The 12,197-nt window shown below is 49.8% G+C and overlaps 1 protein-coding gene across 6 annotated transcripts in view; it reads left to right on the plus strand.

Moving 5' to 3' along the window:
• Positions 1 to 12,197, plus strand: part of LOC115140087 (smoothelin-like) — an 80,164-nt gene that overhangs the window by 63,100 nt on the left and 4,867 nt on the right. For 4 of the 6 annotated variants that reach the window (XM_029678159.2, XM_029678160.2, XM_029678158.2 and 1 more), the window contains 9 exons: positions 7,343 to 7,522; positions 8,039 to 8,114; positions 8,483 to 8,515; positions 9,406 to 9,585; positions 9,726 to 9,788; positions 9,929 to 10,004; positions 10,162 to 10,317; positions 10,395 to 10,521; positions 10,750 to 10,901. In XM_029678159.2, the coding sequence (XP_029534019.2) occupies positions 7,343 to 7,522; positions 8,039 to 8,114; positions 8,483 to 8,515; positions 9,406 to 9,585; positions 9,726 to 9,788; positions 9,929 to 10,004; positions 10,162 to 10,317; positions 10,395 to 10,521; positions 10,750 to 10,901 (1,043 nt within the window). The remainder of the gene's footprint in view (positions 1 to 7,342; positions 7,523 to 8,038; positions 8,115 to 8,482; positions 8,516 to 9,405; positions 9,586 to 9,725; positions 9,789 to 9,928; positions 10,005 to 10,161; positions 10,318 to 10,394; positions 10,522 to 10,749; positions 10,902 to 12,197) is intronic. The other 2 variants (XM_029678163.2, XM_029678161.2) reach the window with 1 other exon arrangement.

Genomic DNA, 12,197 nt, shown 5'->3' on the forward strand with positions numbered 1-12,197 from the left:
AAATAGACGTGTCTATGGCACCTGAGGAGAAAAAAAGGGGGTGGTGGCCTCTGCTGCCTTAGAAACTGTATTCCGTGCATGCTCATTGGCTGTCTGGGACCAGGTCCCTGAAGAGTGGAGATTGGTGGGGGGTATAAAGAACAAGAGTTGTTTTGGAGGGTTTTTATAAACAGGCTGACTGAGAGAAAGCCTACTGTCCTCTTCTCCCTGGGGATACATACTCAAAAACTCAACACCCAGCCCCCGATTTAGAGCCCGATTCCAGTAGTTGGTTCCTAGCGCTGAGTTGACAGCGAAGGTTTTGCATCTCATTGTAACAGTATCAGACCTTCAGTGTGACTGGTGATATTGAGAGCATTTACCCACCATGCCTGGTGTGAACGTAGACTTTCTGACGGCCTCAGAGGCTCTCTGGTGGGCAGCCCAGACAGCCTATGTGCGCAGTCGGATCTGGAGGAGGTGATCGGGACCTGCTCGCTCAAGATCAAGAGCAGGCTGAGGAGGAGGAGGGTGAGCGGACCTGCTAGCCCAAGAGCAGGCTGAGGAGGAGAAGGGTGAGGGGACATGCTAGCCCAAGAGCAGGCTGAGGAGGAGGAGGGTGAGGGGACCTGCTCGCCCAAGAGCAGGCTGAGGGGGAGGAGGGTGAGGGGACCTGCTAGCCCAAGAGCAGGCTGAGGAGGGTGAGGGGACCTGCTAGCTCAAGAGCAGGCTGAGGAGGAGGGTGAGGGGACCTGCTACCCCAAGAGCAGGCTGAGGAGGAGAAGGGTGAGGGGACATGCTAGCCCAAGAGCAGGCTGAGGAGGAGGAGGGTGAGGGGACCTGCTCGCCCAAGAGCAGGCTGAGGGGGAGGAGGGTGAGGGGATCTGCTCGCCCAAGAGCAGGCTGAGGAGGAGGAGGGTGAGGGGACCTGCTAGCCCAAGAGCAGGCTGAGGAGGGTGAGGGGACCTGCTAGCTCAAGAGCAGGCTGAGGAGGAGGGTGAGGGGACCTGCTAGCCCAAGAGCAGGCTGAGGAGGGTGAGGGGACCTGCTATCTCAAGAGCAGGCTGAGGAGGAGGGTGAGGGGACCTGCTACCCCAAGAGCAAGCTGAGGGTGAGGGGACCTGCTACCCCAAGAGCAGGCTGAGGAGGAGGAGGGTGAGTGGACCTGCTACCCCAAGGGCAGGCTGAGGAGGAGGGTGAGTGGACCTGCTAGCCCAAGAGCAGGCTGAGGAGGAGAAGGGTGAGGGGACATGCTAGCCCAAGAGCAGGCTGAGGAGGAGGAGGAGGGTGAGGACCTGCTCGCCCAAGAGCAGGCTGGGGGGGGGAGGGGGAGGGGACCTGCTAGCCCAAGAGCAGGCTGAGGAGGGTGAGGGGACCTGCTAGCTCAAGAGCAGGCTGAGGAGGAGGGTGAGGGGACTTGCTACCCCAAGAGCAAGCTGAGGGTGAGGGGACCTGCTACCCCAAGAGCAGGCTCAGGAGGAGGAGGGTGAGTGGACCTGCTACCCCAAGGGCAGGCTGAGGAGGAGGAGGGTGAGTGGACCTGCTACCCCAAGAGCAGGCTGAGGAGGAGGAGGGTGAGTGGACTTGCTACCCCAAGAGCAGGCTGAGGAGGAGGAGGGTGAGTGGACCTGCTACCCCAAGAGCAGGCTGAGGAGGAGGAGGAGGGTGAGTGGACCTGCTAGCCCAAGAGCAGGCTGAGGAGGAGGACTGTGAGGGGACCTGCTAGCCCAAGAGCAGGGTGAGGGGACCTGCTAGCCCAAGAGCAGGCTGAGGAGGAGGAGGGTGATGGGACCTGCTACCCCAAGAGCAGGCTGAGGAGGTGGAGGATGAGGGGACCTGCTACCCCAAGAGCAGGCTGAGGAGGAGGACGGTGAGGGGACCTGCTACCCCAAGAGCAGGCTGAGGAGGAGGACGGTGAGTGGACCTGCTACCCCAAGAGCAGGCTGAGGAGGAGTGTGATGGGGGCGGTTGTGGGACGGCTACAGAAGGCTGCGGAACGCGTGGCTCCTCTCTCCGCAGCTCTGCAGGGGGAGAACATGAGGCTGCGTATCCAGCAGGAGAGGCTGGCCCACCAGGTGGAAGCTCTGTGTCAGGCCGTGGAGCTGCCTGAACCCCCAACTTACACAGCCTTTGTCGCGGAGCCCACACCGAATGACCTCCAACTTCCACCCAACACACCCCTCATCCCTAAAACGCCTGATGGGCTAGACTGGGAACCTGAGGCTGTCTCTGTCCCCCACCTTTGCCACACGTCGCTCTTCCTCCACCTCCTCTCTGATAGGACTAGGGGGCATCTCACGCAGCAACAGCATGGTACGCCTCTCTCTCTCTGGCTGTATGGACCCCCTCCCGCCATCATATTTATCGGCATAATTTCCAGCCTTTTACTCTTTACTGAGGCTCTCTTCCCTCTTTGACACCTAGGTTTTTTCCTCTGATCTGAAATCTTGAATGACACATTTTCCCATGTCTTACTAGTACTAATGAACATCTGATCAGTCTAGGTTCGTTTATGGTTTTATTGGCTGTACTAGTGCTCCACTTGACAGTTTCAGTCTGCAGATTAGAGCACATTGTAACCAGCCATCAACACTGACGTCTCAGGGTTGGTTATCATTGTGTTGGAGGTGTATTTACCTGAATCTAACCGGCTTTATCTGCATGCTTTTCTGTCGTCCCTGCTTCTTTCCTCCTGTCTTTTTCCACCATCCATCATGAGGACAATTCCAACAGGTTATTTTATCATCCCACATCATCCACAATCCCAGGACCTTTTCTCTCACTCTTTCTTGCCAGCTCCCCTCTCGTTGTCTCAGTGTGACACCTGCATTTGTCACTGATGTGCTTTTATCCCATTGAGTGGATGATGGGGTTTGTTAAGGTGCCCTGGCAGAGTATTTGTTTGTGCATGTGTTCCTGTTTGTGTCTGTGTTCTGTCAGGGGAAATGTGTCAGGGGACACACTTCCTGTGCTGGGAGGAAGTATCCTGTTTGCTGTCATTTAATCTTCTGAGTAACAGCCTGGTCATGATGATAGCCTCTGGTCTACTGCCGAAACACTGGGCTCCCTATATTTCTTTGGCACTCTCCTCAAAAAGAAGTCCCAAACATTGGTGAACTTGGACTACAATTCAATCTATTAGAAACTCCTTACCTCTACTCGTCATTATGGGATATGTGGCTCAGAGTTCGCGCTTTACAGTGCTCCTGGTCAGATACTGAACAAAACCCATCTCTGATGGTTCACAGCCAGGGTGTGCTCTCTGATTTACATCTCAGGTGTGGAACAGCAATGTCACACCACCAGGCCCCCTCTGGTCCAGACCCTTTGTGATTAGGGCACTAGTAGATTGGGCCTGAAATGCTCCTCAATCTTCTAGAGGCAGTCAGAGTGATCTTGAACCCTGCAGCCTGCTGTAGTCCAGGTCAAGAAGGTCAGCTCTGCTCTGTTATGACTGGGGTAAGGGGAAAGCCAGCCAAGGAGCTGCGAACTTAGAGGCTCTCTTTCTGCCCTCTGTTACTTACAGTTGAAGTCGTAAGTTCATATGCACTTAGGTTAGAGTCATTAAAACTAGTTTTTCAACCACTCCACAAATTTCTTGTTAAAACACTATAGTTTTTGCAAGTCGGTTAGGACATCTATTTTGTGCATGACACAAGTAATTTTTACAACCATTGTTTACAGACAGATTATTTATCTTAATTCACTGTATTGCAATTCCAGTGGGTCAGAAGTTTACATACGCTAAGTTGAATGAGCCTTTAAAGAGCATGGAAAATTCCAGAAAATGATGTCATGGCTTTAGAAGCTTCTGACATCATTTGAGTCAATTGGAGGTGTACCTGTGGATGGCCTACCGTCTTCAAAATCAGTGCCTCTGCCTGACATCATGGGAACATCAATAGAAATCAGCCAAGACCTCAGGAAAATATTGTAGACCTCCACAAGTCTGGTTCATCCTTGGGAGCAATTTCCAAACGCCTGAAGGTACCACGTTCATCTATACAAACAATAGTACGCAAGTATTAACACCATGGGACCACGCAGCCGTCATACTGCTCAGGAAGGAGACGCGTTCAGTCTCCTAGAGATTAACTTACTTTGGTGCGAAAAGTGCAAATCAATCCTAGAAAAACAGCAAAAGGACCTTGTGAAGATGCTGGGGAAACTGGTACAAAAGTATCTATATCCACAGTTAAACGAGTCCTATATCCACATAACTTGAAAGGCCGTTCAGCAAGGAAGAAGCCACTGCTCCAAAACCGCCATAAAAAAGCCAGACTACGGTTTGCAACTGCACATGGGGACAATGATTGTACTTTTTTGAGAAATTTCCTCTGGTCTGATGAAACAAAAATAGAACTGTTTCGCCATCGTGATCATCGTTATGTTTGGAGGAAAAGGGGGGAGGCTTGCAAGCCAAAGAACATCATCCCAACCGTGAAGCACAGGGGTGGCAGCATCGTGTTGTGGGGGTGCTTTGCTGCAGGAGTGACTGGTGCACTTCACAAAATAGATGGCAAACAGAGGATGGAAAATTAAGTGGATATATTGAAGCAACATCTCAAGATGTTCAGTCAGGAAGTTAAAGCTTGGTCACAAATGGGTCTTCCAAATGGACAATGACACCGGGCATACTTCCAAAGTTGTGGCAAAATGGCTTATGGACAACAAAGTCAAGGTATTGGAGTGGCCATCAAAAAGCCCTGACCTCTATCCCATAGAAAATGTGTGGGCAGAACTGAAAAGGTGTGCGCGAGCAAGGAGGCCTACAAAGCTGACTCAGTTACACCAGCTCTGTCAGGAGGAATGGGCCAAATTCACCCAACTTATTGTGTGAAGCTTGTGGAAGGCTAACTGAAACGTTTGACCCAAGTTAAACAATTTAAAGGCAATGCTACCAAACTTCTGACCCACTGGGAATGTGATGAAAGAAATAAAAGCTGAAATAAACATTCTCTCTACTATTATTCTGACATTTCACATTCTTAAAATAAAGTAGTGGTCCTAACTGACCTAAAACAGGGCATTTTTACTAGGATTAAATGTCAGGAATTGTGAAAAACTGAGTTTAAATGTATTTGGCTAAGGTGTATTTAAACTTCTGACTTCAACTGTACCTTCTAATGGTATTAAACACAGCTAACACTGATAGGCTCTGAAACCTGCTGACCTTTCTGCTGTTTTGGTCACGAGTAACAGTGTTGTGTGTGTGTTGAGGACATTTTAAGGGATATTGAAGGGTATTTATTTGGTATTACCTCTAGTTATTCAGCTGGACTGGGTTCTTAGGCCCAGTAATGCTGCCAGTTCAGCTGGTCCTGTCCATCAGCCTCTCCAGACCCAGTGAAGCTGTTCTCTTTGAGTTCAGCCATGTCACAGATGGATGAGTTGGGTGCATGGAGGCTGACCTTACCCAACCCCTACTCTTCACAACAAGCTACTATATAGATACACTTCTGTCTCACCAGCTTACATAACCTAGTTCTGTAGGTCTATAAAGACACTCTCAATAGAATAATGTTAGAGACACCAGACACCCTTAGCATATGTCCACTCTCACGCTCATTAAAGAAAACTGAATACCCATCTTTTTTCCCAGTGTTTAATTATTCATCATATATGCAGTTCTGTTTCCCCAGTGCAACCTAGTCATATGGGTCTATAATCACTTTTACACACTGGCATAGTGTTAGGCACACCAGCCACTCTGAATATGAGGTCCATTCTCATGTTGGGAGACCTAGAGAGACAAATAAAATATTTATTCCTAGGTCACTATAACTGTTACCCTAATCACCATTGAATTCTATAACCATTTAAGTTGAATATGTCCTCTCCCTCACCCTTAACCTCGCCATGGCCACACTCTCTTCCAGTGAGGCATTGTTTTTTTGGCAGGGCCATGTCCAATAACATTCCACTGCGGTCAAGTGGCTCTCACTAGGACCTGTCCCATGGGTCAGACCCCTGAGTTTCAGTCCAGACCTCTAGAACCAGAGGCCACCCTGGATCACACTGGGTGGGCACCCTCTCCTTGGCTAGACTCTCTGAGAAGAGCGAGGGGGTGGAGGGTGTGAGCTGATGGGGACAGTGCCAGCAGTCTGGGGCTAAATCTGGACCTGGACTCTGTTACAACAAAAGCAGCAGTCTAGAGGCAGACCAGCCAAGCCTCTGTAGTCTGCAGAAGGCATGTGGCACCATATGGAAATCTATTCAAGATGTCTATAGGCTTTATGGCCCCTTAAAATACACTGTTAAAAAGCCAGACAGTGGTATCTTAATGGAAGACTATGCTGTGTTTATGTCCATGACTCATCTCCTTTCTTCACCTGTCAGCAGTGAAGGCACACAAAAACCCTACATCTCTCTCCTGTCTGTTACAGCACTGACTGGGTGCGCTATCTGCTTCTGGACAATGTGATTGTGCTTTTATAGTGCTGTAGTGTGTATAGTCCTGTATCCTGTGGGAGAATGGAGCTGGCGTCTATCCTACATAATTTACATTAATGCAGCTCTCTGGGCCCATAGCCAAAATAGATGCTTTACCCCTGTGACATGACATGAGCCCTCTGTTCATGGAAGCCTCATACGGTTTAGACCGACTGAGATGGTGTCAGTCAGAAGGGGTCAGTGATGGGTGAGCTAACTGTTTGGCAGGATACCGTGCCCCTGCTGTATACTAATCCTCACTCTATGTGACAAAGACTGAATAGCTGGAGGGCCTGGGGAGGATCTGGAGGGCCTGGGGAGGATCTGGAGGGCCTGGGGAGGAGCTTGAGGGCCTGGGGATGAGCTTGAGGGCCTGGGGAGGAGCTTGAGGGACTGGGGAGGAGCTTGAGGGCCTGGGGAGGATCTGGAGGGCCTGGGGAGGATCTGGAGGGCCTGGGGAGGATCTGGGGGGCCTGGGGAGGATCTGGGGGGCCTTGGGAGGATCTGGAGGGTCTGGGGAGGATCTGGAGGGCCTGGGAGGCATGAGGGTGTGAAAGTGTACATGTTCCCACTGTCAAAGATTCCAGGAAGTTTTTTTGAAATCCTCTGGTGCTCATTCCATCCTAAATGTCAGCAAGCCTCTGTGTCTTTTCTGTAAACACAGCTGTAGGGATTGATGGATTGGAAGCCTCCCTTTTTTGTCTCTCCCCTGGCTTGGTGTGTCCTGGTCCTATGGTTTCTCATCAGCTGGGGAATTGTTTGAATATAATTGACCTCCAACGCTAATGGGCTTTTGTATGTGTTTATCTGTGCTGCCACTGACATTGACCCTTAGCTGAGGATAAAATGGCCATGGTTTTCAGTCTAAAATGGATGACAATTCTGATTTAAAATCTGTATAACCTGAAAATAATTCACAATTCCCTCATAGATGGCCTCAGAGCCCATGTTGGCAGTGGAGCCCTCAGTGCGGGTGGCCTGCTGTCAGCCCCCGGCTGCTGTACCCAACGGCTCCTATGCGCCACCTCGGGACAAATTCGAAGAGTGCTCCAGAAAAATGACCGCAGAACAGCTGGCCGCCATCGACGATGAGGAGCTCCTGGATAAAATGGTACTTTCCCCTCCCCATATCACACACGCACTTAGTCCTCAAATCCCCAGATTTGTTGGAATCCGGTGTTGTTTATGTGTATTAGTGAGGGGTTAAATTTGGTCTGCTGGGAAAATGTACCCTTACATTTCTGTGTGTGTGTGCGTGCACTACACTGTGTGTGTGTGAGTGCACTACACTGTGTGTGTGTGTGTGTGTGCGTGCACTACACTGTGTGTGTGTGTGTGCGTGCACTACACTGTGTGTGTGTGTGTGTGTGTGCGTGCACTACACTGTATGTGTGTGTGTGCGTGCACTACACTGTGTGTGTGTGTGTGCGTGCACTACACTGTGTGTGTGTGTGTGTGTGTGCACTACACTGTGTCTGTGTGTGTGTGTGTGTGTGTGCACTACACTGTGTGTGTGCACTACACTGTGTATGAGTGTGTGCTGTCTGTGTATTTGGAGCTATGTGACAGAGTTTGTCCGAAGACCGACCCCTCTCATTCCTTCCACCTGTCCTGTTCTTTCCCACAGCTGGATGAGTCCAAGGACTTTGGGGAGAGGAAGATGATCCGACAGGCCATGAGAGATCTGCGTAAGAGGAAGAGAGGTGAGAGTGAGACCACAGCCAGACTAACCAACCTCCTGTCCCTTCCCCCTCTGCAACTTCTAGCACCTTGCCCTTTCTCAATCTCTCGCTCTCTACTTACTTGACCACTCTATACCTCAACCTCATTTCTTCATTCACTGCTTTTTTTCACTCTACCTTATCCATTTCTTTGTTATTTCTTCATATTTTTTGCCGTCTTTTCTTTTCTCCATCATTGTCTTCCTTTTATCATTATTTTAACTGCTGGGTCTCTGCTGGTAGATGACCTTCATCAAATCTAGTCTGCATTATGTACCTGCCTCATCTCTCGCTATTTCCATCCTCTTCTTTTCTGCTCTTATTTTCACATTCTCGCATCCTGCTCTCAGAGGCCGAACTGGGATGTACTCAAGAGGAAATAGGTAGGAACGTCTTTTGTGTTTGTGTGGATTATATTAATACAGTATGCATCTGTTTTTTTTGTCATTTGTCAATGTCCCACTTGGTTGTATCCCCTCATTGTCAACAATACTGTCCTACCAGTGCTGTTATTGTGCTTGAAGCTCGTCATTGAGTTTTCTCAGTGATACACATTGATCATGAACTGACCAGCAGAAACCAAGGACATGAGGAGCCTGTATGGTGGACAATGAGGGATATGCTAATACATCTGTTAAAACGCATGAGTCGTGATGCTTGTCATGATGTCACTGCCACAGGGCAAACACACCTCATGTTGTTCCACATAATGGCTGGCTGGGTGCATAGTGCTGACTGTTCTTTGACACTCCAGAAAGGGCTCAGAACTCTGTCAGAGAATGTTCCTTGGGCTCAGTAGCTAACCAGCCAGTTCATCCCTGTATTGCCCTTAACCCAAGCCCATAAATGAGAGACCTGAAGAATATAGTTCAGTGATAATGAGAGTTATTCGGTGGGTCTGGTGCTTAGGAAGGTAAATGGACAGGTAAGACTGCTAGAACCCCCAAGGCATCGGGTCAGTACTGGTGTTATGGTATCAGTGTGTTGGACAGCGTTTAGTAGCCTTTCTATGCCAGTATCTCAGCGACCTGATGTGACGTTCAGAGTCTTTGTTTGCACTTTGATATGTTTGTCCAGCACGTGCTCCACCACAGCACCGCCTGGGGTTGGTTGTGTTTGGCTTTCACCTGTGGGTGGCTGTCTGTGATGATACTTTGGAAAGAATGTTGAAATGTACCTCTAGCTTTGTAGCAGAGAGAGGCTGTCAACTTGAGTGCCTTCCTCTCCCTCTTTTTCCACTGACACTCTCCCTCCCTCCCATCCTCTATCTCAGACCAGAGAGAAAAGGAGCGGGAGTTTCGTCTTGCGGAGCTTCGGCAGCAGAGAGTGGAGCATACTCAGAAGGGTCGTACGGGAGGAGGAGCTGGAGAGGTCGTCATGAGGAAGGTGGAGATGTCAGCTGATGGCTCCACCCTCAGCCAAGTCACCAAGACAGACCGCTTTGCCCAGTCTGGTAAGCCAATCATACACCATGTATTAGGCTGACAACATGGCTGACATATTTGGGCAGTACACTATCCCGTATTTAACCGTGCATGGTCTTCCCAAGTCAGATGAAATACTTCAAATGTATTTCTATGTTTGTGTGTCTAGGTGATGGCAGCAGGACAGCTCACAGCACCATCATGGAGGCCAGTTATGTGAAGAAAACAGACGGTGAGTCAGCACATCTGCCTCCTACTAATTTAAATCAGCATTTTCATCATTGTCATCATTTGATTAATATCACTCTTTTTATCCATATATGGTGTTGTGTGGTCTCACCACCACCACCACCACCTCCCTGTGTTTTCTAGTGGGGACAGTTCAGTCCAAGTCCTACAGCTGCTCCTCCTCTACCTCCAGCAGCAGCTCCACCAGGAAAGTGGGCAGGTGAGCACTGAACCCATAGCGATACAATATAATACTGTGTTCTATTGAATTGTGTGTCTTTAACCCTCCTTCTCAGCAACCCCTATAGGATTGACTGACATTGTGTTGAACGGTAATTTACCCCTTCTCTCTCTTCCTTTCTTCTTCCATCCATCAGTGTGTTTGACCGCGAGGACGACTCGGCGTCCTGTGCTGCGGAGCGCCGGCAGGCAGAGAAGCGCAAGGAGCTGATGAGAGCCCAGACTCTGCCCAAGATGTCCGCCGCACAGTCCCGCAAAGCCATGATCGAGAAACTGGACAAGGAGAGCGGAGGGTGAGGATATAAATGACTAAGAATAGTAAAGAAGGAGAAAACGTCAATACTAGCGTAAACCAATCCCCCTTCTTCAGGCCAGGAAATAAAGCAGTTGCCAAGGTGAACACAGTCCAGCGCTCGGCTAGCTGCGTGGTGCCCAATGCCAACTCCATCAAACAGATGCTCCTGGACTGGTGCCGCGCCAAGACCCGCTCATACCAGGTGAGCCAACCCGCAATGGCACCGTCCTGAGTGTCCAGATGTGAGGCATTCACACTTTAGTTCATCCTGGTATGAGGGTTAGGTCTTTTATATAACCCCTCTACTGCATGCAAAACATTCCGCCATGTGTTCTCTGTCAGCAATCACATACTCTGAAGTCTGTTGGGTGACCATTGGCTCATGCTTTGTGATTGAATCATTTCTCTCCTCCTCTCTTTCCCCCTGCAGAATGTGGATATCCAGAACTTCTCGTCCAGTTGGAGTGATGGCATGGCGTTCTGTGCCCTGGTCCATAACTTCTTCCCAGATGCCTTTGACTACTCCTCTCTCACCCCTGCCAACCGCAGACACAACTTTGAGGTGGCCTTCAGCACTGCAGAGTGAGTACACACATACACAAATACTTACACTTGTAAACTGTACGTCATGCAGGCGCTCATAGATTTACTGAATGTCATGTCTCGGAGTATAACATTTCATCAGAACTTCAGACCTGGGGTAAATGGAAGCTTTACTCTTGGCGTTGCCCCGTGGCCATTTACAGCAGAATGGACCAGGATCTGAGTGCACCATCTTCTAAACTTCCTCCGTCCCCAAGACCATCAATCGTCTGACCACCCCAAGGCTCTCTTTTTGGGGAAGTAGATCCACTGTAGCTGTCTAACCAACTCTTTGCCCACCCATTGAACTCAAAATCAGTCGAACATCTTGAGAACCCAAAGACAAACTACTTCCCTCGCCTTTCTCTTCCCAAAACTAACACACTCCTCTTTCTTGGAACAGATTTGATCCCTCTATTGGGTATGTTTGTTTGACCTCTGTAAGATCAACACTGAACTGCCAGTCTATGGATTCCTCAGGCTCAGCAGTACAGGACCTCTGGGTTCTCACCACCCTCACCCTTGCTACCACCTAACTACCCATCCACATACAGTAGTACGACTGTCTGCCTGAGGGAGGAAGAGAATGTGCATCCACAGAATTCAGCCTTTTGGATGCATCAGATTCACCTGTTTTACTCAACTCACTGTGTGTCAAGGGGCCTACAGTGAGGGTTGTGATGAGCCTGGGCCCACTGCTCAGTTGTATCCTTCCTCTCTCTCTCAGGTCAATCAAGTCCGCTTCTGGATCTACTACTACTATGTCCTGTACTTCTAAACCTCCACTCTCCATCCACTCTCTCCTCTCAGAGATGCTCTCCTCAGTAACCGCTGTGTGACGTGACCCTCCATCCACCAACCCTGAACTAAACCAGGAAACTCCTGAGACTGACCCCTTCCCAACAACCACCAGGTTACTACAGTACAGGAAGAGCACTCGACTGACTGCCTCCCAGACCCCTCTCCTTCTCTCTCTCTCCTTTAATCTGTCCATCTCCTCCTCTTCCTCACTCTCTCTGTCACCTCTTATTTTGATGAGGTCATGTACTGTCAACCTTTGCCCTGTCACCCACCAGTGTCTGCTGAGTTCACCTGTTACGACCATGATGACGTAACCACCAGATTGTCAAACACGTGTTCCTCCTAGCTACCCCCACAACCCCCTCTTTGTCACTCTGCTGCACTGTCACTCCTTTCCCTGGGCACCAACCTCACCCCCTCCTCCCCCACAACCTGCCAGTGTGCCTCAACTGGACCCCTCTCACACACTCACCACCAGTGTGTTTCTCTTCTAGG

This window comes from Oncorhynchus nerka, unplaced genomic scaffold (genome assembly GCF_034236695.1).
Source record: "Oncorhynchus nerka isolate Pitt River unplaced genomic scaffold, Oner_Uvic_2.0 unplaced_scaffold_1___fragment_2___debris, whole genome shotgun sequence".
Taxonomy (NCBI): domain Eukaryota; kingdom Metazoa; phylum Chordata; class Actinopteri; order Salmoniformes; family Salmonidae; genus Oncorhynchus; species Oncorhynchus nerka.